Genomic DNA, 23,955 nt, shown 5'->3' on the forward strand with positions numbered 1-23,955 from the left:
GGGCAAACCATTCCAGTGGCCTCAATCCCAGAGGGGACTGAAAATCCCTTTTACTTTTTTTAAGATTTATTTTTATTTGGTTATGCATACAAGAACTGGGGTGTAACCAGAGTGTGGGGGTGAGAGGATTCACCAGAGACAGATTAGGGAGCAGAACAGATGTATTTACTGAAATACGTTGCTCTGGGGCCCAGTGGACAGACATGAGAGGTCTGCTGCACCATATGAGCTAGCTCCCCTAACGGGATTGAACCCATGCCACAGTGACTGCTTTTAGCTTGAGAGGGCTGAAGCTCAACCCTTTGCACTACCAGAGAGGGTCCTGGAAATCCCTTTCTTATAGCACAGATCACTAAGGGTAAGAAGCTGGATCAGGATTTCCATTTGGAGGCACTAGATTGGTGCTGATTGAATTAGCGAAAATATGGTAAGGCTACCTGTGCCTACCTACGTCCCCTCCTTTCTCCCTGTGCTCAGTCTGCTGAGGCCCCAAGCAGAATAGTGGCTTCTGGGCCTATTGTCTTAGAGCAGCAACTCTCAGGCCTCATTTGCCTGGAGAGTTTAACAACACAAAAGATGCCAGGGCAGGTCACTAAGGGGTTAATGGGAGGGACCTGACTAGGAAGTCCTGGAAGTAGGCACTCAGGTCCAGAATGACAGGGCAGGAAGCTCAGCCCACTCAAACACTGCTGTGAGGCTGTTTCCAGAAGCAGCCCCATAGACACTCAGGGGACCACCTAACCCCAGATCCCTGGGTTCTTCTTCTGCTGTTCTTACCACCCTTGGTAGGCCTTAGCTGAGGCATGGCTGGCACCTCACTTGCCCTGAGCACACCAGGCCAAAACCAGTACTTTGGCATTTGGCACAATAGTTTCAGGTTACGGAGGCACTGTCATGGTGTCCCTCAGATGTTATCATCATTCACCTACCTTTGAGGTGACCCTAGTAACTGAGTGTTTACAGAGCCATTGATAGAAGCGAGAAAAGAATATCATTATCTGAAATACTGTCTTCTTCTTTCCCTAAAAAGGAGCACATCTTGATGAGAAATCAGAATTTAGTGGGACTCAAACTTCCAGAACTTAGTGAAGCAGCAGAGCAGGAAAAAGGTAAGTGGGGTGGGACAGACATGCTCCTTAGGTCAAGACTGAGTTCCTTTCCATCAGATCAAAGAAGTGAACGCATACACTCTGGGCTTCCTGTCAGGGTCTTTGTCTAACCCATGCCTAACCCATGCCATGGCAAGTGTGGGTCTGACACAGAGCAGGCCCTAGGTAAATATTTACAGATGAATGAATGAATCAGATGGCTTTCCTGCCCATCCTGAGCACCTCTCGCCCCTTCCAACCAGCACCCTCCTCCAGACACCACCAGTGCTCTCTGCGCCTTGTTAGCACCTACTGGATCTGGGCTCACCCACGCCTGAACTTTTAACACTTCCTTTCTTCCTCACACTCAGGAAGCCACCACATAGAGTGGTTCCTCTTTCCAAGACCTCAGAGTCATTTCTTGCTTTCTAATTTGCTGTCACCACAAAGTCCAGACCCTAGTCCTTTCCTCAAGTAGCTGTGAGTCCCCACCTAGCCGGCCAGACTCATGAAAATAAAACTTTTGGTCTCCCACCTCCTCCTCATCCCAATTTCCTAACTTTCCTCTCCTGATGCCTACAGTAGGATTCTCGCCCTCTGAGATCTGGGAGGCAGCTTCTCCCTGTGCCCCCCAGAGCCCTTTCTTGGCCTCATTCTTCATTGTGTGTTGAACCCTGCTGTGAGCCAGAACTATAAGACCTGCTAACAGGCTTCAATCTGGCTTCTTCTCTGTTACTTCATATCTACCACCAACCCCTTTCAGGGTTCTATATTGTCTACATGGTTGAAACAGGATCACGGGCAAGCCTTTGTTACCATTTATAAACAGGAGAAAGACTGGAAGTCCACAGCCAGCCTGCTTGCTTGATTGACTGACTGATAAATAAGCAGGGCAAGGATACTCCCAGTGCACTGGTTAGCAATGGCATGGTTGTAGCCACACCTAGTTGGACATTGGCACTAGTTGGGCTGCCAACCTTATGCCCAGATTGAACTCCATCCACTATCTTCTAGGGCTGCCTTCGCCTCTCTCTCTCAACATTCTGACTTTCCTTCAGCAACTCATTCTTCTCTCTTCTTAAGCTCAGCACATGTTATTCCCTCTAACTGGGATGCTTTTCCTCTCTTGAACTTCTATTCGGTGTTCAAATATACCCTTTCTAGAAAAGGATTTTCCAGCACCTCACGATCCTTCTCCTTTGTACAATCTAGCGCAGACTAAAATGGAATATTTTGATGTTTCTTTGACTAAACTGGCCCCATTGATGACAAGCTCTGAAAGAACAGTGCCACAGCAGCTTTATTCAGTATTGTATCCCTATCTTCAACTCCATTGCCTGTGGCATAGTAATCACTCCAAAAAAACGAATCAGCTCATACTAATCTTCTAGAAGAGGAAGCACAAGTGTGGACAAAGTCACTACAAGACTAGTATTAAGATTTTAAGAACATAAAGTACCTAGGAAGAAGCAACCAAGTCAGTAGGTGTGAGTCAGAGCAGGCTTTCTGGAGCAACAGCTTGGCACTGAGGAATAGAAGGACATCCCAGGCTTAGGGAACATCAGTGGTTGCCATGTTCTGGGAGAAACAGAAGGGATCACAGCAAACCAAAAGTGAACCATGGTTCCAGAGAGATGGGTGTCAAGGGTGGAACATGGGTAAGCATCAAGACATATGAAGGGTTTAAGGGTCAACTAGTGAGTTTGAACTTCATTTAGGGCCCCTAAGAAGCCAAAGTCTGCAAGCAAGGAAGCAAAGTGAATTTAGAAAGAATTTTTCTGTATAGATTAGGGAAACTGACCTGTTGAAACAGGAGAGGGTGGGAACAGTTTCCCAAGAAAATGAGCTTAGCAATATTTACTTCAAAGGGCTGTTGTAAGGAACAAATAAGAAGTACATGTAATGCATAGAGATGTTCAGTGAGTGGTACTTGATCCAGATGGCAGTGTCTAGGGAGGGATATCTGGGTATCTGGATATCTGGGTGTTGAGAGAAGAGTGGGCTGAGCAGAGAAGTGCTGTGAATGGGCAGTCCTTTACGACATCCCCAGACTGGGTTCAGAACATTTGTCTTGGGTAGGAACAGATCTCCCTGAAAAAACAGATGGGAAAAAAGTTTATTCCCAACCAGCAACTAAAATTTTTTGGTCACCCATTGGCTTATAGGACGTTTAACCAGAACCTTTAATCTTTAACATTTATATTTCATTCTTTAATTATAATTTACATAGTTATGTATTCTTAAACTTACATGATCTTAAACTTATAGTCTCTTTATTGCAACACCATTCCCAAGTATATTGAATTGATTTATCTTGTTTGATTAGATTTCTTTTCTTTTTTTCTTTTTTCCTTTGTCAAGGGGAGAGAGGAAGAGAGGGAGGGAGGGCAGGAGGGAGGGAGAGAGGGAGGAAGGGAGAGGGAGAGGGAGAGGGAGAGGGGGAGGGGGAGGGAGAGGGAGAGCTGATTAGATTTCTTTATATAGTTTTTCTAGAAGATCTGAGAGGCCCTTTAATTTCAGCATGCCTGAAATTGTTGTCTTTTTTTTCCTGAAGAACAACTTGGATATTTATTAATTCTAGGTCACTCAGTGTTGTAGAAAAGTCTGACATCAGCTGATTTCTGGCAGCCCTCAACTCTTAACCTCTTCATTTAGAAGGTTTACTCTTTCTGTAAGGTTAGCTGGTTTTCTTAACATTATGTGCTCTTTCAATTTGCAAATTCAGTTTTTCTCTCCATTGGAGGATTTTCCCCCTATTATATTTTGAAGATGTTACTTTTTATTTTATTTTTAACTCCTTCGGAGATATGATCATCCATAGATTTTTCATTAGTGTTTCCACAGCAGATCCATTATGCCCATCTTTAAGTACTTTAATCTTTCTCTCCTTCATATTCTCTGTGATCATTTCAATCTCCCCCACCCAACTCACTAATTCAGTTTGACGCTATTTTGTTTTGTTTCTTCATATTTTCAATATATCGGTTAGGTCTATATTTTACAGTTTCTTATTGAGTTTTGTTGACTGGCCTTCATTTTGTTTCCTTAGATCATAATCTTCAACTTTTATGTGAGTCTCTCATCTCCAATTTCCTATTTTCATTTTTTTGAGGTTCTAATGCCTTCAGTGTCAAAGCATTTATGACACATATTTTGCATAAAAGTACATTGATGTGTTCCTTGCATTTTTTCCAACCTGACATATGTATCCTGCATGTTTACCTTCTTCATTCCTTTATAGCTTCCTTCCATATTTCTTTCCTTTGTCTATAATACTTTTATAAAATTGATCTGCCTTTGGTTTTCATTTTATTTATTTTTAATGTAGACATTTCCACACAAATTTTCTCTTTACCTAGATATGTTGTGTAAATCAGTTTTCCTTTCCACTTAATCTGAGATTAGGTGTCCTTTCTGTAAATAGCCAGTTGAAAATAGAGTCTTTGTGTCTACTCTGTTACTGCTTGGGTGACAAGGTAAAGGGAGGATTCAGATGAAGCTGTGGGTAGTGATATTTGAGAGGGCTGATTTCTCTTTTTCTTTACCTTTGTTCACAGTCCAACACTAGAGTGTGTTACATCAAACTGGGAGCATACTTATTCCTTTGGGTGGGCAGTATTGGGATTATTTCACCAACCTCTGGAGGCAACCTATGCCCACCTTTAGTCTTAAAATTCCCAGAGTATCTTCCCAGGAATAACTGTCACTTCCCCGTCAGGTAAAGGAAAAAGACAGACCAAATCCAAGAAGTTTGGCCAGTCGGTTATTTTTTGAGAAGTGTGTGTGGGAGGGGGTTTGTGGAGACTGCAGTTGGGGCTTTCTATGTGTTCCCTGTCACCTCCACTGGGGGGTTTGTTCTTAATTTATTTTCTCTTTTGTATTCTATTCTGGTAAATCCTTCCAGATTGCTTGAGATAATTAGTTCTGGTAGCATATGGTGCAATCAGCCAGCCTTTCCTCCCCCTTCCTCATCAATAAGCAAAGCAAATAAAAGCACGGACAGTTTTCCTCTTGTTAGAACATGGATCCTTCTAGTCTAAAGAAAGTTTCTAAATCTCCTCTGCAGGCTCTCTGCTCACCCCTCTTTCTAATTTCCTTCCCATTCTGTGGTTCTTTGCCACCATTTTTCTTCTTACATCTTCTTCTCAATTCTGATCATTTAAGATTAAGAGGAAAGGATTACCAAGCTTGGGAGTTCTCCATTTATTCCTAGTACATTCTGTATTTCTCTGGTCAATCTTTACTTTTAAAGATTATTGCCTTTTCTGCATTTGAGAGGTGCTGATATACTCTGGTTGGTTTAAAAAATATTCTTGTTCACTGTTATTTATTGGGTTCAGTTCAGGAGGAAAGGGACTGGTTCTGAGACCACCAGCTAGGCAACTATTTTAGCAAGAGTTGCAGTCCTAGCTATTTACTTTTTTTTATTTTTGGCTCAATCTTGGGGACTTTTCTAGCGGAAAGTCAAGATATGGCTTTTACTTGATTATTAGATCTCATATGGTTCAAACAACCATATAGATTTCTCAGGAGCCTTCCAGTTAATTGTATCTCTGGTGGGTGCAGTAGAAATACATAAAGGTAGAGTGAGGCTGGAGGAACACAGGTTGCTGTCTATCACTTGGAAATGTCAGAGAAACAACAAATGGCAGGACAGAACCCAAGAAGTGGCAGATAACTAGGAGAATATCTAGTCCAGTGTTTATAGCTAAAGAAGGACCACTGGCTACCCAGTTTCTAACAGATGCCCTTCCAGACTTCTCTAGGCTACCTTGCATACCAGGAATATGAATCATATTCATAATTATGGATATGACTATGTTACAGGAAAGCTCAAAATGTTTAAATAGCTGTTACCTTGAGCCAAACTAGACCTATACTTCACTTTGCACAGTTTATCTTGATGACCCAATATTAGCTCCATTTAATGGTTACTACTACTGTGCCTATAATTCTGATCTCTGGCCTGGCCTACAATTCTGGGAAATGATTAAGTTGGAAATCTGCTGGATCAAAACTCACAAGAGATGGCAAAACATGGATAACTATAAAATAGTGCATGCAACACTGTGACCATTGTATATGATAAAGATATCTTATTTGACTCAAGTAAAAGAGTTTTGAGGCTTTTAACCCTTAATATCTTGAATCCATACTAAGGCATAGCATGGTCTAAGCTTCACATATAACAAATTCCAATGGCAGGGACATTTGTCAATGTCCTCTTGTGCTAAGAGCATGTTAGAGTACATCTGGACCTCTGAGCCAACACCACTGAGAATGTGTAAAGGTATGAGATGGTCCAGGGAGACTATGAATAGCTAAAAAAAATGGGGCTAGAGATGGAGAAGGGAAGAATTGGAGAGGCTTAAGAACAGTCTTCGAGCCAGAGAAAGATTTATGGGAAAGAGGATTCTCAGTTGGTTCTTTCTGTATTTAGAACACAGATCCAGATAGTTTAGCAGATAACCAAAGGCTCTTTTTGAGGCATCTGTATTTCTGAGATCTGTAAAAGATAAGGCCCTTATCTTTATCCTGGAAAATCCCTGTTTCTACTCCTGTCTATGGGAGTATAAAACCATATGCTGATTTCTTTGTAGGATGCAAATAGATTTATTTATTTGTGCATACAGAACTGGGGTTACAGGCCAGAGGCTCAGGGGCGGCAAGAGGCTACACCAGAGACAGAGCGGGGAGCAGAACAGGCAGATGGAGGAAGTACACTGCTGAGGGGAGCAGTGGGAGGGTCAGGAGAGGCCTGCCATGCCATGTGGTCACCCCCAGAGCAAGTGGGAATCGAACTCATGTGGAAGTGGCTTTAGCTTCTCAGTGCTGTGCTTTAACCGCTGCGCCACCAGGGAGGGCCCAGAGGGAGCTTTTTTAAGCACTATGACAAACAGCCAACCAGTTTCCAGTTACCAGAAACTAACATCTGGTTGCAGATGTGAAAGCCTGCTTGGCTGCTTGGCTCTAGGGAGAACATTTAGAAGAACATAGAATTTGGAACAGGTAGAATTGGCTTGAAGTCTAACTATGCCATTTACTAGGTCTGTGACCTTAAGCAAGTTATTAACTTAGCTGAGTCTTAGTTTACGCTCCTGTAAAATGGGCTGATATGTATATAAAATAACAGTTAAAAGCCCCTGGCATATAAATAGATTCATATAAGTGTTAAATCTCTTCCTTATCCCCTGAAGCACATTGCCAACACTTCTGTGATTTCAAACAGATATTTTGTAAGCACTTTATTTTTATTGTATTTCAAACAGATATTAGTATGCACTTTATTTTTATTTTCAGGACTCCCTTCTGAACTCTCCCCAGCTATTGAGGAAGAAGAATCAAAGAGTGGCTTAGATGTCATGCCCAATATTTCTGATGTGCTGCTACGCAAACTACGGGTCCACAAGTCTCTTCCTGGAAGGTAAAAAATCTTCCTTTTGATCTTATTTGAGTTAGAGTAATAAAACAATAGGTCTCTTGAGAGAAGGACATGAGATACAGAAAACCATGTATTAGGTAACCCCCACAGGGGAGGAGGAGGAGTACCACCCTTGATTCTTGATCCCAGAAGAACAAAGTATAGGGCTACTACATTCAAAAGAAAAGTAATAATGAAGGATCATGCTAGGAGGTTCCAACTCAAATGGCAGTTGGGGTTTATGTCAATGGTTCTCATGCATTGTGTGAACAGCCATATAGCCTGTCCCCAAACTCTCTGATCTGTGCCGCAATAAAGGCTGTTTCCAATGTGCACCCCTGGTTTGGCTCAGAACTCTAGCTCTGGTTTGAGGCATAAAATAATAAACATGTAATATGTCATTCAATAGAAAGATGCCAGAGTTTCAAGATTCTGTCTTGATATGAAAAGGTTAGTTTCATGTCATATAAGGAATTAAAACCATACAAAGAAGAGCTCACAGAATCAATAGGTAGAACAGATACAGTAGAAAAATCAGGTCTAGCACTCTAATTAGGGTCATAGTCAGTGGTTAGCTAACAAGAATGCAAAGGAGATGTCTCTGGATGAGGCAGCCCAGGGTAAAACACCAACAAAATCAATAAACAGGTGTTTAATCAACAACTATACATTGACTCCGTATTTCATACCAGACATTGGAATGGAAAACCAGCAGACAGTCCCTTTCTCATGGCACTTACATATCCTAAGTGGGGAGACATAATATCCAATAATTAAATGAATGATTTCAGGTAGCGAATTGGGGTTTGGGCAGCAGGCTCAGAGTCTGAAGACCCCTGGCAGGCTCTTTCTCAGTTCTTGTCATTGGCAAAGAAGGAGTTCAATGTTGAGACCAAAGCTACAGAACAACAAGAGATTTATTGCTAGATAGAAGGATAGGAAAACTGTAACAGAGAGGGGTCTCAAATGGTTAGCTAAGGAGGGGCCGAAAAGCAGCAGCTTATATAAGTATGGTGAGCAAAAAGTAGGAGTTCGGGCTTTGGGTGTCTCCGTGTTGTGTCTCTCACTGATTGGCAGGGCCCGTGGAGTCTCCTAGGCTACCAAGGCCAAATGAGTTTCCAGTGTTACCTGACTCACCTCCCAGAAACTAGCTTTAGCTCTTTGCTTTGGCTTTGTGTTATTGTGCTGGTATCCTAAACATTTTCACTCTTTACTGGGTTAGGGGACACCCTGACTCATCAATTAATTCTTACTAGAAGGATTTAGTACACCTGGGCTTGGGGCTTGGGGCTTGGGGCTTGTGATATCCTGTTCTGCCTGCCTGTACCCATTTCCTAACTTCTTCATTCAGAGGCAAATCTACCAGGAAACATGAAATGGGCACATTTAGAGAATACTATAAAATGAACATTGGGTTAGGGAGTCGTGGAAGGTCTGTATGGTAAAATAATCTGGGATATGCAAATGATGAAGTTATTCATGCAAATATTTTGATGAAGCAATTTCTAGATAAAAAGCACAGTAATATAAGTAAGTGGTGTGAGAATGATTGGTTAGTCCTATGCAAATTAATGAATTTGGACCTCTATCTTACTTAAAATATGAAATTAACCTAAGATGGGTTATGGGGCTAAACATAAGAGTAAATGCTTTAAAACTGTTAGAAGAAAACATCACATCTTTGTGACCTTGGATTAATTCATGGTCTTAGAAATGCTACTTATAACCAATAAGATAAAAAATAGATTAATATTTCATCAAAATTAAATGCTTCTGAGATATAAACAGCACTATCAAGAAAATGAAAAGACAACCTACAGAATGGAAAAAATATATCTGTAAATTGTGCACTGGATAAGAAACATAGCTCTAGAATATAAAAATAACTCACATCTTAATAAAAAGAAAACTTTTTTTTTACTGTGCAAAAGATATTCAAGGAATATTATTAAGGGTCAATAAGCCATGAAAATATATTTCATGTCATTAGTCATTAGGGAAATACAAATAAAACTATAATGGGGTACCATTTGAAAATGGTATCTCAATGATACCAGTGAAAACCATCCATTCAAATAGTTTTAGTAAAAATGACAGACAAAAACAATTGTTAGTGATAATAAAGCAGAATTAGAATCCTTAATAAAATGGTACAGTCACTTTGGAATAACAATTTTTCAGTTCTTCAAAAAGTTAAATGGAGTTACCCTATGGCCCAGCAATTCCACTCCTACGTACAGAACAAAGAGAATATATATCCATACAAAAACTTGTACAGGAAGCCTCAATGATAACATTACCATAGTAATAAAAAAATAGAAATCACAACTTTTGTTGGTGGTGATAAATGAATAAGTATAATCTTCTATAGCCATAAAAATGAGGCAGCTATCACCTAGATGAACCTTGAAAATATAATGCTAAGTGAAAGAAACCAGTCACAAAAGACCATGTGAGAGTCAGCTTATATTAAATACCAATACTGGGAAATCCATAGAGACAGAAAATAGATAATGGCTGCGTGTAATTGAGGTTAGGGGTTGGGTAAGATGGAATGACAGCTAATAGGCATGGGGTTTCTTTTGGGGATAATAAAAAAGTTCTAAAATTGGTGGCAATTGCACAATTCTATGACTAAACTATATATGACTTAATTATAAATTATAAAAGGGTAAATTTTATGGTATATAAATGATATTTCTATAAACAAAGCTGTTACAAAAGAGGGTGAAAAAAAGGAGGAAAGAACACTAACTGAAAAGGCCTTGGGGCCACAATGAGGAAGCCTGTTTACAGAACAGTACGGCCATTGTGACTAGGTAGTGGGAAAAGTTGTGTCCAGCAGAGGTCAGTTCACAGAAATCTTTGATTCTATTCTAAGGCCTACTAAGAGAGTTTGAATTCTGAGGCAGGCAGGCAGTGCTATCCAGTGTGATCTCCTTGTATCTCACCTGGTAGGCCTCCATAATTTTGGAGTCCCAAGGCTCTACCATCTACCTGCCTATGCCAGTTCACAAGGCCTAACTCTGCCATGGAGAAATCACATCACGGGGCCTCTTTAGCTAAATCGCACCTCCCTGTACTCCTTTTTTTTTTTTTTTTTAAATTTGTTATGTAGCAAAAAAAAGCAGAAAAGTAAAAAAAAAATAGAAAAATAGGTTTGGTTCTAATTAATAAAAATATGTAACTTTCACATAATGCCCACACAAAGCCAAGAGTCAGCAGCATGCTTAGTGAGTTTTGATAAATCATTTAAGCAATATGTACATGCTCTATTTAACAGCTAAGATTAGGTTAGCTGGTCCACAGAGGAAAGGGCCTGATGGGTGGGGTTGTGACAAGCATTATAAGCACCAAACATCTTTGCAGTTGTTTATCTCATGCGCTGTACTCTGCTGACATGATGGCCATAGGGTCTTGTTGCCTCATCCTGACAGGAAAGCCCTTAAATCCCTTGTCAGGGGTTAGAACTAGCACCTTGCAGAGATGGCTGACCCCTACCTTTGCTCTTGAGGTCCATCCACATCCATCAAAGGGAGGAAACTGTGTTTCCTGAGAATCTTATCAATGGCACACTCTGTCGCCAAGTCCTGTGACGCTGGTAGGACCCCTCCCAACCCTCCCACCCCAGTACAGGAAAGGGCCCCTGCATTATTTACATTGTCTGGGTTTCAGAACAAGGGCAGCCTTAGTCACTAGCAACAGCAGCAGCAGCAACACAGAATGGATGTGCAGATAAAAGGACTGTTCGATGGGAATGACGAGGAACTCCTTAGAGTGATACCTCTGGGCCAGCTGGGACTGTCCGTTCTGATCTCTGGCTCAGCATTCAGAGGAGGTTCTCACTGTGTATAAGAACTCTGTCCTTCCTTCCCACCTTTTATTCTCTGTCTCACTTGCACCCTGTTACAACTTTCAAAGATAGGAGGGAGGATAATGTTTATAGACCTGGATATTACCCCCAAAATTATAATGGCTACTCAAATGTGTACAGCTTATAAGGGTGTAGCACATGCATTTCCTTAATAAGTCCTCACAACAAGTCTGTATGTTAATAACTGCTAGCATTCCCTGAGTACCTGCTAAGTGCACACATGTACATGCATGTACCTTATTCTCACATAAATACATGTGTAGTTACCACATATATGTGACTATATCTATACATGTGTGTACCTATATTCCTTAGACATCTTCAACACAGATTTTATTTTGGATTTTTTAATGTACTCTAAAAAACTGTTTTATTGCATCTGTTAGCATTCAGATGGTCAATATAGCAAAGTTTTTTTTAATTCTTTGAAGTGTGTGGATATATAATTTTTTTAATTTTCAGAAGTAACTTTTATAAAAATGGTTTTGAACAGAACTACTAAAGAGTAGGTATTATTATTATTCCCATTTTACAGATGAGCAAACTGGGGCTTAGAGAAATTAGATAACTTGTCCAACATCACAGACAATAAAGGCACTGGTAGAGGATAGAGCCCAGGATCTAATATTTCCACCACACCTCAAGGTCAGAGTCAGTATCTCGGTGAATACCTCATTGATATCAGAGCGCACACAAAGGGTAATCGGTCTCTTTACCATATCACTTACTCCAATCCTGTAAGCACATGGTCTGTGTTCATTCAAAGTCACCTTTTGGTTTCTTTAATAGTTTAGATAAAGTTCTTTTTTTTTTTTTTTTTCACAGTGCTCCTCCACTCACTGAAAAGGAAGTTGAGGTAAGTGACCCCAGTGCTTTATGAAATTTAATGGACTTCACTGGAATTACTAATCTCACCACCACCACACCCAATCTGACCTCTCTTAACATTCCTATTCAAAATGGTAATGAGACTTTTTCCATTATGGACATCCATGACCATTTACATTTCAGAAAGCCAGTTAATGGAAGACTGATAATTTGGTCAGCAATATGAGGTAATTTGAAATTCTACATTCAAAGATTGTTCAAAGATTGTTTTTATGTTTTTGAGAATTAAGACAGATACATAAAGTGAGTTGGGAGGGGCTGTTGTAGAGTGGGTCACTTATTTTAGTTATTAAAAGATAATAGATTTCACGTTGTAAACATTGGTCTAGAAGAAGGTGCTGCCTTCTATGGTTTCCAGGCCATAACAAGGAAGCTCAGCTGAGGTTCTAAGGTCATTTCTCCAGTCTTCACTGATTCCCTTACAACTCCCCTTGGGACCTCCTTGTCTCTGTAGAGATGCTGTTCTGATAGGGATGGTGAGTGAGCTAAAGGGAATTTATCTGCATTTCATTCTGGTGAAGGAGTACATGGCCAGAGACTATATTGGAGGTGAAACAGTAGGGACCTCTGACAGCAGCACAAATTGGAGTTGAGAGTAGGATGGGAGTAAGAACATGGATGACTTCAGGGAATATCCTTGCTCTGAGTTGGGAGAATGGACAATTTTATAGTTTTTATATCCTGACAAGAAATGAGCCATACAACTGGTGGAAGGCAGACAATGTGAAATATTTGTGACAGATGAGAATAATCACATTGTGTACAGACATTGCACTTATAGTTCATAACATATTCATATCCATCCTTTCAGTCAATCCTCTCATAGGCTCTGAGAAGCAAATAGAGCAGGAGTTCAAATGAAAGAGGAAAACTGAGTAATTAAATAACTCGCATAAGTTCCCAGACACAATGTTTAGCAAATCCAAGATTTGGACCCAAGTGTTCCAACTGAATTCAGGACTTTTTTATATCACATTGCCATAAAAGAGAATAACCCAGCAAATAATAAAGCATCGACCATTATTGAGAGACTTAAATGGATTTAGGCCAACATTGGTGCAGCCATGGACAGTTGGTTAGTTCCTGTCCTTATGTGCATATTGTCACAAATGGTCCTCAGAGTAGTGAAAATAGGACACACTTTGGGATCATAGTGTCTGAGGTGAATCCTGGTTCCTCTAGAGCTGATAATCTCTCTGTTCTCGGTCTCTTCACCCATAAAGAAGTTATGAAAATGAATGAGCTATAATGTACATAGATCTCAAGGAAGTGCTGGCACATAGTAGCTGCTCAAAAAAGAGTAGCTTTCAATATTGCCATCATTACCTTTTTTGGGTCAGCTCAGGGCCTTCTATTCTCTTAACTAGAGACCTATGCCCACCACAAGCCATGCTACATGCTACATCAGCAGCTCAGGCAGAGTGAGTTCACCTCTCAGTTATAAATCTGTGACCACTCAGGGAGGGCAGAAGAAGGCTGTAAAAATAAAGGCCATTGCTTCCTGTGTAGAGTTCATCTTTTTATTTCTCCTGCCTAGTAACTTCCTATTATTCCTGTAGTTCCATGTCTGATCAATACCACCTTTCCAAGTTCATTCCTGCAGGCTGCATTTTGGCATGGAATATTTATTCAAACATTTTCTACCAGAGTCATGCCTCTCCTTATTTAATCTCCTGGCAGCTTCTACAAATTACTTTAAATATAAGAATATTCAGGAATACTCAGACAAAAGGCTGGTTGAAGTTTGCTTTATGTCAATGAGGCCTAAGTGTCTAACAGGCTGTCTTCAAATACATTGATTTCATGTGAAACTTCCAAAATTCTCATGCAAAAAATCCTAACATGAATCCAAACTGCTTACACAATCAGCTGCATTGACTTGAGTTCATCTAAACCCAAATACAGGATGTCTTCTTGAAATTCAGGGAAAAGCAAAGTGTCATTTTCACTATTTTTCAGTAAAATGCATTTAGTTTTCTGGTCTGGGAAGAACATAGCACGGTCCCACCATCTTTTATGCAGTGCACTATGTGGCAGAAATTTTGTTCGCTCAAGGCTGTTTTGGTGACTAGTTTCAAGAGCTGATGTAAAATATGTAAGAAACACACGTGCAGCCTTATTCTGGCAGTAACATCTCCTAGCACCTCTCCCACACTCTTGTTCCCAACAGAACGTGTTTGTACAACTGTCCTTGGCCTTTAGAAATGACAGCTACACCCTGGAATCTAGGATTAACCAGGCTGAAAGGGAACGTAACCTGACAGAAGAGAATACAGAGAAGGAACTGGAAAACTTCAAAGCTTCCATTACGGTAACTGTGGAACTGTCTCCAAAGACTATGCTGAGAGTCCTGTTTTTCTTAGTCACCAAATAGAATCCCCTGAAATGAGAAACAAAGCCAAGGCCCTAAATCAGACAGTTTTCCTCAGAAAGCTGGAGAAGTGAGGCAGAGATCCTGAAGGCCTGGTTACCTCAACTTCTGAGTCCTTGGGAACTTCTCAGGAGGGGCTAGGTGACCTGGGATGGCAGAGGGAGCTCCATGGGGACAGGAGGCCTGGATGTGATTCCCTCCTTTCAGGCCAGCCTGATATAGAGTGTCTACTGCAGACTTCCCCAATCGCCAGCCAAAGCCCGTAGTCCAGGCCCTGTGGAGGCCACTTCTCTCCATCAGGACAGGGGCTAGGGTTTGTCATGTAAGTGTCCAAGTCAAGATTTGACATGGGAGGAATTCAGATGATGCTTCTTCTCACTCCACAGTCCTCAGCTTCACTCTGGCACCACTGTGAGCACCGGGAGACCTACCAGAAGCTGCTGGAGGATATTGCTGTCCTGCACCGACTGGCCGCCCGCCTTTCCAGCCGGGCTGAGGTGGTGGGGGCTGTCCGCCAGGTAAGCCTCCCAGATCTCAAAAATTTGAGCAAAATGGGAACAGCAACAACTACAGTGATCACTCATGGATGGCTTCCTTCCTGCCAGGCATCAGATATATTATTTTGGGGGCTTTGTGAGTATTTTTGGCGGAAGGATTGAAACATGCTTTCTGTAGACCCATATCCTTTCTGGAGATTTTTCATGCACACTGGCTTTATCAAGGCTTTGAGAAGTTCTCTAGTGAAGAATCCTGTTTAACTCTACCTATGTAATTCCCAGATGCATTTGATTCAAGACAACAACTCCCCCACCCCCACTGCCTGGTAGTCATTTTTCTCACCCATTCAATGCCCATGAATTAATTGACAAAACATGTTTTAAGAATGACTTTGTTTCATTTAATCCTCCCAGGAACCCTGTAAAGTAAGTATCCTTTTCCCTAAATAAGGACATGAAGTCTTAGTGAGGTTACAGTGAATGAGTGGTAGAGCTGGGTGGGTGGCCAACCTCTGCCTTCCTCTCAGCCACTCTGAAGTCCTGAAGCACCCAGAGTGCCATCCTGACCAGTTAGGTGTTGTGAGGTCAGATTGCTGAGTTCCAATCGTAGCTTCATCTGGAATTCCTGTGTGATCTTACGTTATCATTTCCAACTGTAAAATGCAGATGATTATAATATGTGCATATAGCATTGCTATGATACTTGTAAAGCACAGAGATATTATCAGTATTGCTATCACCATGAATCAGTGTCTTGTGCATTGGCTGTGTAAGTGGGGTGTTCCTGGAGAACAGCCTTGAGCAGTTCTTACAGAATGAAGGAAGGACAAGCCACTGGCCTGTCCCACCCACCCTTGTGGTGTTCTGGGGAAAGGGTACCTGACTCAGCAGCAACACCCAGGAAATCACTCCAGCTGGGAACAGCAACAGAGAGAACCAGAGGGAAGTAGCTGGTCTGAGCTTATGGCTGCAGGAACCTTTGCTAGCCAAGTCACTGGTCATGTCCCTCTGTGGCCAACAGAGCCTGAGCTAGGCCCCTTGAGAGATCTAAGCAGTGTAAGCAGAGAAAAGCCATCTTCATTCCGTAACACCTTCCCAGACGTGTTCTCAGTCCATGCATTGCTCACCCATCTTTGCCCCTCTCCACAAGGTTTCCCACCCCTAGCTTCCTTCCACGTCTTGGCCCTTGCCTTTCTCTCTGTTTCCATTGGGCTGGGTTGGGCACCCATCCTGTCCTTCCTTATTGCTCTTATACCAGCAGTCTCACTCCCTTTAGTCCATTCTCCACCCCTTACCAGATCGTGCCACCCCCTGACTTTCATACATTTGATGGCTTCCTTTTTTCTTCAGATTTAGTCTAAATCCTTTTGTCTAATATTCAAAGTCTTTCACAACTCTGCCCCAACTTACATTTTCTTTTTGCAAACAAAGTCAACCACTTGCTAATTTCAGACCTGCACTTTCCTGGTTTTTAGATAGACCTGGCACATGCTTGTTGTTCCAGCATAATTCTTGATAGCACCCCTCTCACTCCCTAATGAATTCCTGTCTGAAAAGTAAATCCTCACTTAGATATAAGTCTGCTGATAACTCCTTTGCTCTTGGAGTTCCCTGGCCTAAACGCTCTTTGTCCTTTTTACACGTCTATGTGCCCAGACCCAGCCCTTACCCTGCATCCACTTCACTTTGTCTCCATGAGCCTCCTCAACCCATTCTCTGCAAGCAGAGATGACACTTTTCTGCTTCTCATCTCCTGAGTCATTGCAGCTGTGCTCATTCCAGTCATCCCTAAGTGCAGGTGCCTGAGTCCCCCTCAGCTCACATGGAGGGCAGCAAACGTTCTAGGGCAGAGACTGATTGATCCTGAATCCTTCTGGTAATCCCAGCCCAGAGCCTCATTCACACAAACAAGAGGCCTAAGCCTTTCTTTCCTCCAGTTGCCCCACGTGCTCACACTGTCCTTCCTTATAGGAAAAGCGTATGTCGAAAGCCACAGAAGTGATGATGCAGTATGTGGAGAATCTGAAGAGGACATATGAGAAGGACCATGCAGAGCTCATGGAGTTTAAAAAACTTGCAAATCAGAATTCAAGCCGCAGTTGTGGCCCCTCTGGTAAGAAACTGGGCCCTCTCCACTCTTGGTCCTACAGTGTGGCTTCCCGATGGCCTAGGTTAGAGTACCATCTATCAGGATAGCCCCAGGATATATTTCAGGTTGAGCAAGGCTCATTTCCCCTGACCAGTGCTGCCCACAGTGGCCTCAAAACAGAAGTTCCAGTGAGCCTTGGGGCCTGGGAACAGAAGACACTATGAATGACCCCAAAGTAACTCCTGCCACAATTAACCAAAGTGGCTGACTGACAGGAAGTTCACACACAACACAAACTCATCCTACTTTGTGCAAGTGTCAAACCCCAGATTCTATAGCATTTTTTCTTTGGTGCTCCCTTTTAGGCAATTTGGACTTTCTCCTGAAAAGTACTAGACATTCAACTGAAGATTTTAACTGGGGAAATCACATGATCACACATTTAATTTAAAAGGTTCCCTCTGACTATGGTGTGCAAATACATTATTGGAACAAAACAGGAGAGTGGGGTCTATGCAGCTGCTATTATAGAAGTTCATGTGAGAGATAAGCCTGAGCAGGTAGGGGGAGGAGGTCCTGATCACAGGAGATAATACTGAAATAAGAAGCAGACTCACAGACATGACGAATATTTAAAGGAAATAACTCTTTTTCTCTACAAATAGCCGAAGAAACACAGAGGTAAAATAACTTGATTCTGCTTGAGGGAGTCAAGGAAAGCTTTATGCATGCATGGCATCAGGGCAGAGTTTCAAGTAAAAAGGGGAAATATGTCCTAGGAGGAGGAAGCAGCATGTACAGAGTTGTGGAAGTTGGAGACCATGAAACAAAGAGTTTGATGTGACTTCTGTGTTGGTGTGGGATGATGACCAGTTGACATTGTGATAGGCAGGGCCACATGCCAACCATGCTAACATTTCTGGCCTTTTTCCTCTAGGCAGTGAGGCAGTGGTGGTGAATTTTCCCTAATTGACATGGCCAAATTTTATTTTTAGAAGAATTTCTCTGACTTTAGTGCATTAGGGGAGTATAGTCATTAAAATGTGGAGACATAAATCAGGAGGTTCCAGTAATAGTCCAAGAGGAGAGGATAAGATTCATCCTTGGATGTTGCCAAGGTTTGGGCACTGGCTGATGAGAGGTGTTAGCAGGAGAAAACAGACCTTTTAATGACAGGAATCCCTGTGGAATGCAAACATCCGTGTTACTCCGAGTACGAGGAGGGAAAGTACAGAAAGTTTAGCAGATGGAGAGATCTTTATAAACAGGAGGTTTCACAACTTTCCTGGGGAATATAACTGATGCTTCCCAGAGCCCAAAGGTAGTGTACATATGCTCCAGGCTGTCTGCTTTGGATCTTGGCGGCAAGTCTCCTGACTTGCATGCATCTGGGCCTCTAAAAAAAATCTGCTCTGTTAGTACTGGAAGTTGAGGAAGTTGCCACCAAGGAAATTATTGTCCTACATTATTGGCTCTTCATTACTGTCCTACAAGCTGCAAGATCTCCTATGAGCCACCTTACCCAGGAGTTATTGTATGAGCCCAGTAAGTCTTATCTATTCATCCTACAGATGTCCACTGATGTACCCCACATGACAGGGAGACATAGAGGTAAAGTTAACATGTTTTATTACCCTTAGGTGCATCCGGTCTGTGAGGAGGGCAGGGCATGGTAACCAGTGTTGTGACAAAAACAAGCAGACTTCCACTGGGGTCCCACATTCAGTGTGGGGGTATGAGAAAGTGCTTATAATAAAAGCAAGGTGATAAATGAGTGAGTGATTGTTTTTCAGACGTTTGTTCCCACTCGGTAGTATCACACACCCAGCCACCAGGTGTTTCCATCATATACTCAGACCATTCCCTGGAGCGTGCTTTTAACTAAGACTTTACATGATTTCCAGTAATCTTAGTCTATGCTAGGACTCTGAAGACTATCAAGAAAGAAAAATATCTCTGATTTTAAGAAAGGTGACTCACATTTGAAAGATAAAAATAGCATCTATTATTTTTTTCTGAATATGAAGCATGCTGATTGTGCTTTGGAATAGTTCCCAGAGATGAATTTCAACAAGTATAAATATTAGCTCAGGGAAAAGAAATATTTATATGATTCTTAAAGCAAATTATTTTCAAATAATCTTTGATAGTTCCATTTAATGGGCTATAATAATTCTCTAGTCATTGTGCCTTTAACTGCATTTTTGTCCATTCTTTTAAAAAAATATGATTTTGATGGGCCAAAGTTGTATCTCATCAGTTTTAATTTGTATTTTTTTGCCTTTCCAGTATTTGTTGGACAACTGTATTTCTGCTTTTGTAAATTCCCTAATTCTGTCTTTGTTCACTTATTAATCAGTATGTAGTGTCTCTCTTTATATATTTTTAAAAGAAAATCTTATGATTCTGCTACTTTGACTGACTGGAAAAAAAAAACTGACCACAAAGACTTAAAAATTTCTGCTGGATAAAATAGAGCAAACATTATTCTTAAAGAATAGCTGAATCCACAAGAAAGAAATGGAAATACTCAGATACAAGAAAAGAAAAGAGAACTGAAACCAAGCTGATCCTGCAGCTTCCTTGGGGACAAGAGCTACCCTTTATTATCTGGGCACTGGGATTTTGCACTTGCTTGCAATCTGGGATGAGGCCTTAACAGAGAGTTGATTTTCCAAGGACTGCATTATCACTTGAAAGAAACAATCACCAACCAAAAGTGGAACAAATCAAGGAAATCAAGAAGGGAAAAATGTTCTTTTCTTCCTCAAAGCAGAAGTGTATGCCCCCAAAGTACATACTAAGAAGTGGTGATGCAGTATCAGGGAATTGAGAAGATCATCATAGTGGTACTTTTGGAACACTGTCAGGAAAACAACAACAACAACATAAAACCACTTGGGAGAGACATACTCTTCACCCAGCAAATACAGAATTCTTCTGAGCAAAGCCTCACAGAAGATGAGTTCACAAGATAGAGTTATAAAACACATGAGAAAACAATCCACTATAAACAACAATCCACAGGGGTGCTGGTTTCTGAATTATTTTGTGGAGGACATATTGAAACTCATGTCCATGAACTTTTATCCTGTGCTACCACCACACCTTCTTTGTTTCTTATTTCCCTGACTGTACATCCTTGAGTGAGAAAAAAATGATCCAATAATCCAATGGTCCAGAATTACTAGGAGTAGTTTTTACATACTACCCAGGGCATTACCCAGAGACTGTGCAGTCAGTGGTGCCAGTTAGAGACCCACGTTCCAAGACTGGAATTTTTCATAGCTGTTAGAGGAGTTCCCAACAAATTAACAGGATGAAGCTCCCACCCTGACAGTGGTCATCTCAGAGCGTGGAATGTCAAACTCAGTGTTTGTAACACTTAGGCCAGTGAACCATTCATTGAGGGCCAGTTCTGACCAATAGATGTGTTGGCTTGGTTTCTGCCTGCTTCCTATGGGAGCCTACTCTGAAAACTTACCTGAGTTCTCTTTTCTGTTCTCTTCTGATGCAGAAGACGGGGTCCCTCGTACAGCACGGTCCATGTCTCTCACACTGGGAAAGGTATGCACATTTGAGGGACACCAGGGGTCTCAGTTACTGAGGAAGTTAGTAATTCTTGGATCCACTAATGGGTGCCACTAATTCTTGAAGCCACGGTGTGACACTAATTCACTATCACACTTACTAGGTCATCCTCCAACATTCCCTTAAATGAATATGAAATGATGCAGAAACCTTGGTTTTGCTATAGTTTGCATATTATATCTAGGGTATTACCTAGAGCCTAGGGGTCATTTCTGTCCCCCCCTTTTTTTCAGGATCTAATGCACTAAAATAGGAATATATATAGGATCAATTTACTACCAGCAGAAAACTTGTGTCAACTTTGTTGACACCACCCCCAACACCATTATTACCCCAAAGTCAAAATATCCTGTGAATGTTGTTATAGCATTAGAAGCTGGTAGATATTTTATAGTTTGTTCTGAACTTTGGGTGCTTCTCCCTCCATGACAGTGGACCTGGTCACTTGTCTTCCACAGAACATGCCCCGCCGGAGGGTCAGTGTTGCCGTGGTTCCCAAGTTTAATGCCCTGAACCTACCTGGCCAGTCTTCCAGTTCATCACCCATCCCCTCCTTACCAGCCTTGGTAAGTATGAGGAAGCCTGCTTCCAAGTCCTATTCAGCCTCTCCCTCAGGTTCACTTCAGTGGTATGGTCTAGATGGGGCAGGATCAACAAGGAAATGAAAAATTCTGGTCCAGGTTCTGGGCCATTGGCTCAAAAGGCTATATTCCATTGCCCTGAAGAGATTCGGTATTCTAGAGCAAGGTGCTGGCAGTGTTCCTTGCAAAGGCATCTCTTTTCATTCTTTAAACACAACTCTCCAAGCTGGGTGTGATTTTTACCCACTCTTCAGTAGGCTTGAGTAGTTGCAGGCTATATTGTATAGTAACAGTGCCGAGCTTTGTACCAACCCTCGGCTCTCTGGTTCCAAACCATAAATTCTTTCTTTTTTTTTTTTTAATAATAGTTTATTTTTACATCATTTTGTGCCTTTTTCCATCTCAGTTATAATCCCTGTGTGCTTCCCATCACCAAATCACCTGTGTGCCATCACCACAGTCCAGTGCATTTCCCTCCCCCGCTGTTTTTGATATCATTCCCCACTCCACCCCCATAAAATGTCTCTGGTAGATAGCTGTTCATTATTATTATTATTGTCTCGCCTGGACCAGACCTTAAATTCTTAATCCCTGTATTATCCTGCTTGATTCATTGCAGATTGCTTTTAACAATGAAAAACTTAAAATTGCTAAATGTTTTGAAGAAGAATTCCTATATAACAAAGTATTTTCTATAATGTTGGCATTTAGGAATTTGATTTAGCTAATTTTTTTCTAATTCTTTCCCCACTTATTTCTATATTCCCTTTCTGTGACCAACACCACTCTATAAAGATACAATCTGACCATATGGGAAAAGTGGATTCAAACTGTATTATTGTGCCACTAGATAGCATTATCCTCTTTCACCTCTTTCTTACTCAGGCATTTTAATAATCAATGAAATCAACATAAACTCTCAAATAACCCTATAAAACAAAACAACCTGAAAAATAATGTTTAAAAGAATCTCAGGAGGACTTATTAATATATTTTAACAGGCAAATTTCTAATGCTATATTAAATATATTCATATACATATATACACAAGTATTAATGTGTGTGTATGGTTTCCAAATATATATTCCTCAAAGGGTTGGCAACCAGGGATATACATTAAAACCATGTGGGATACTTCTAAAATATCCCAGCCCCAGGCCCACCCCAAGATTCTGTATTGGATCAGTACTTTTAAACATCTTTCCCAGGTGATTCTAACATACAGCCAGAATTGAGAATCACTGCTTAAACCAAATCTATTGCAACAAACAGTATGCTAGTCCTGGAATATTTATTATAAAGAACTTTCTGGTAGCTTGAGTTTTTGTAATGACAGACATCGCTTGTGAATCATGCTTGGAGTGATATCTTCAGAGCAGTGATGGGCTTGGGCGATTCTATTCCAGGAATCTTGTATTAGCAGGAAGCCTGCTGATATGCTGGCCAAGGCAATGAGCAAGTGAAAGAAAAAGAGCTTTTCTTCAGAACAGAATCTGAAAATGTTAACTCCCACTTTGCTCAAGGGAATACAGAAAAGAAGGAGGAAAGTGCACGTTGTCTGTGCTCCAGAGGGAAAGGACACATTGGAAAGGTGGACAGGGAAGGTTTCAGAATAGGCTAGTGGCAGAACTATATTAAAAAGCATGGGAGTGGGGTAGAGAAGGAGCAGTGCAGCCCAGCTCATCAAAGACTTAATAGTTCTGGCCTCTTCCTACCATCATGGATCCTCAATTCTGTCTCTTGTTTTCCATTCAGTCAGAATCACCCAATGGGAAAGGCAACCCACCTGCAACCTCAGCACTGCCTGCACTTTTGGAAAAGTAAGTTTGTCAAGTTTCCTCTTAACTTCAGGAATCTCTGGAGGACAATTTCTCCAATGTACTTTCCTTCCTTCTATCTTACCCCCAAAATGCAATGCAAAATCAAATTAAGTTCTAGGGGAATTGAGGGTACTCTTAGATGCTCAAAGGTTTCAGATCCAGTTTGCAAAATTCTTGGACCAGAAAGATACTCTGCTGGGGCCAAGGTTACTTCAATCTTAGTCCAGAAACAATGAAACATTCTCTGTTAGTTGGCATTATTTAGGTAAAAAAAGAAAGAAAAAAGCTCCAACTCAAAGGGGCTTCAATAGTAAATCTGGGGGTAGGGCTGCTCTAAGAGTAGTGGAGCAGGCCCCAGCTTGGGCTCTTTTTTTTTTTTTTTTTAATAATAGTTTATTTTTACATCATTTGTTTCTCTTTCCATCTTAGTTGCAATCCCCTTGGGATTCCCATCACCAAATCACCCTGTGCCATCACCATAGTCCAGTGTATTTCCCTCCCCCCACTGTTTTTGATCCCATTCCCCACTCCACCCCCACAAACTGTCTCAAACTGTCTCTGGTATATAGCTGTTCATTATTATTATTATTTTCTCCCCTGGTCCTTTATATTCCTGCTATGAGAAAAACCATCTGGTGTTTTTCCTTTTCTTTCTGGCTTATCTCACTCAGCATGATCTTTTCCAGCTCCATCCATGTTGCTGCAAAAGACATGTGTTTCTCTTTTTTGGTTGCT

General features: G+C 41.3%; 1 protein-coding gene across 1 annotated transcript in view; it reads left to right on the forward strand.

Moving 5' to 3' along the window:
* Positions 1-23,955, forward strand: part of MRVI1 (murine retrovirus integration site 1 homolog) — a 71,893-nt gene that overhangs the window by 31,248 nt on the left and 16,690 nt on the right. The window contains 8 exon segments of the mRNA XM_004683047.2: positions 7,389-7,512; positions 12,209-12,239; positions 14,442-14,582; positions 15,029-15,160; positions 17,111-17,252; positions 20,746-20,795; positions 21,278-21,385; positions 23,156-23,220. Coding sequence (XP_004683104.1) covers positions 7,389-7,512; positions 12,209-12,239; positions 14,442-14,582; positions 15,029-15,160; positions 17,111-17,252; positions 20,746-20,795; positions 21,278-21,385; positions 23,156-23,220 — 793 coding nt within the window.

Source organism: Condylura cristata, unplaced genomic scaffold (genome assembly GCF_000260355.1).
Source record: "Condylura cristata isolate star-nosed mole 26May11 unplaced genomic scaffold, ConCri1.0 scaffold00015, whole genome shotgun sequence".
NCBI lineage: Eukaryota > Metazoa > Chordata > Mammalia > Eulipotyphla > Talpidae > Condylura > Condylura cristata.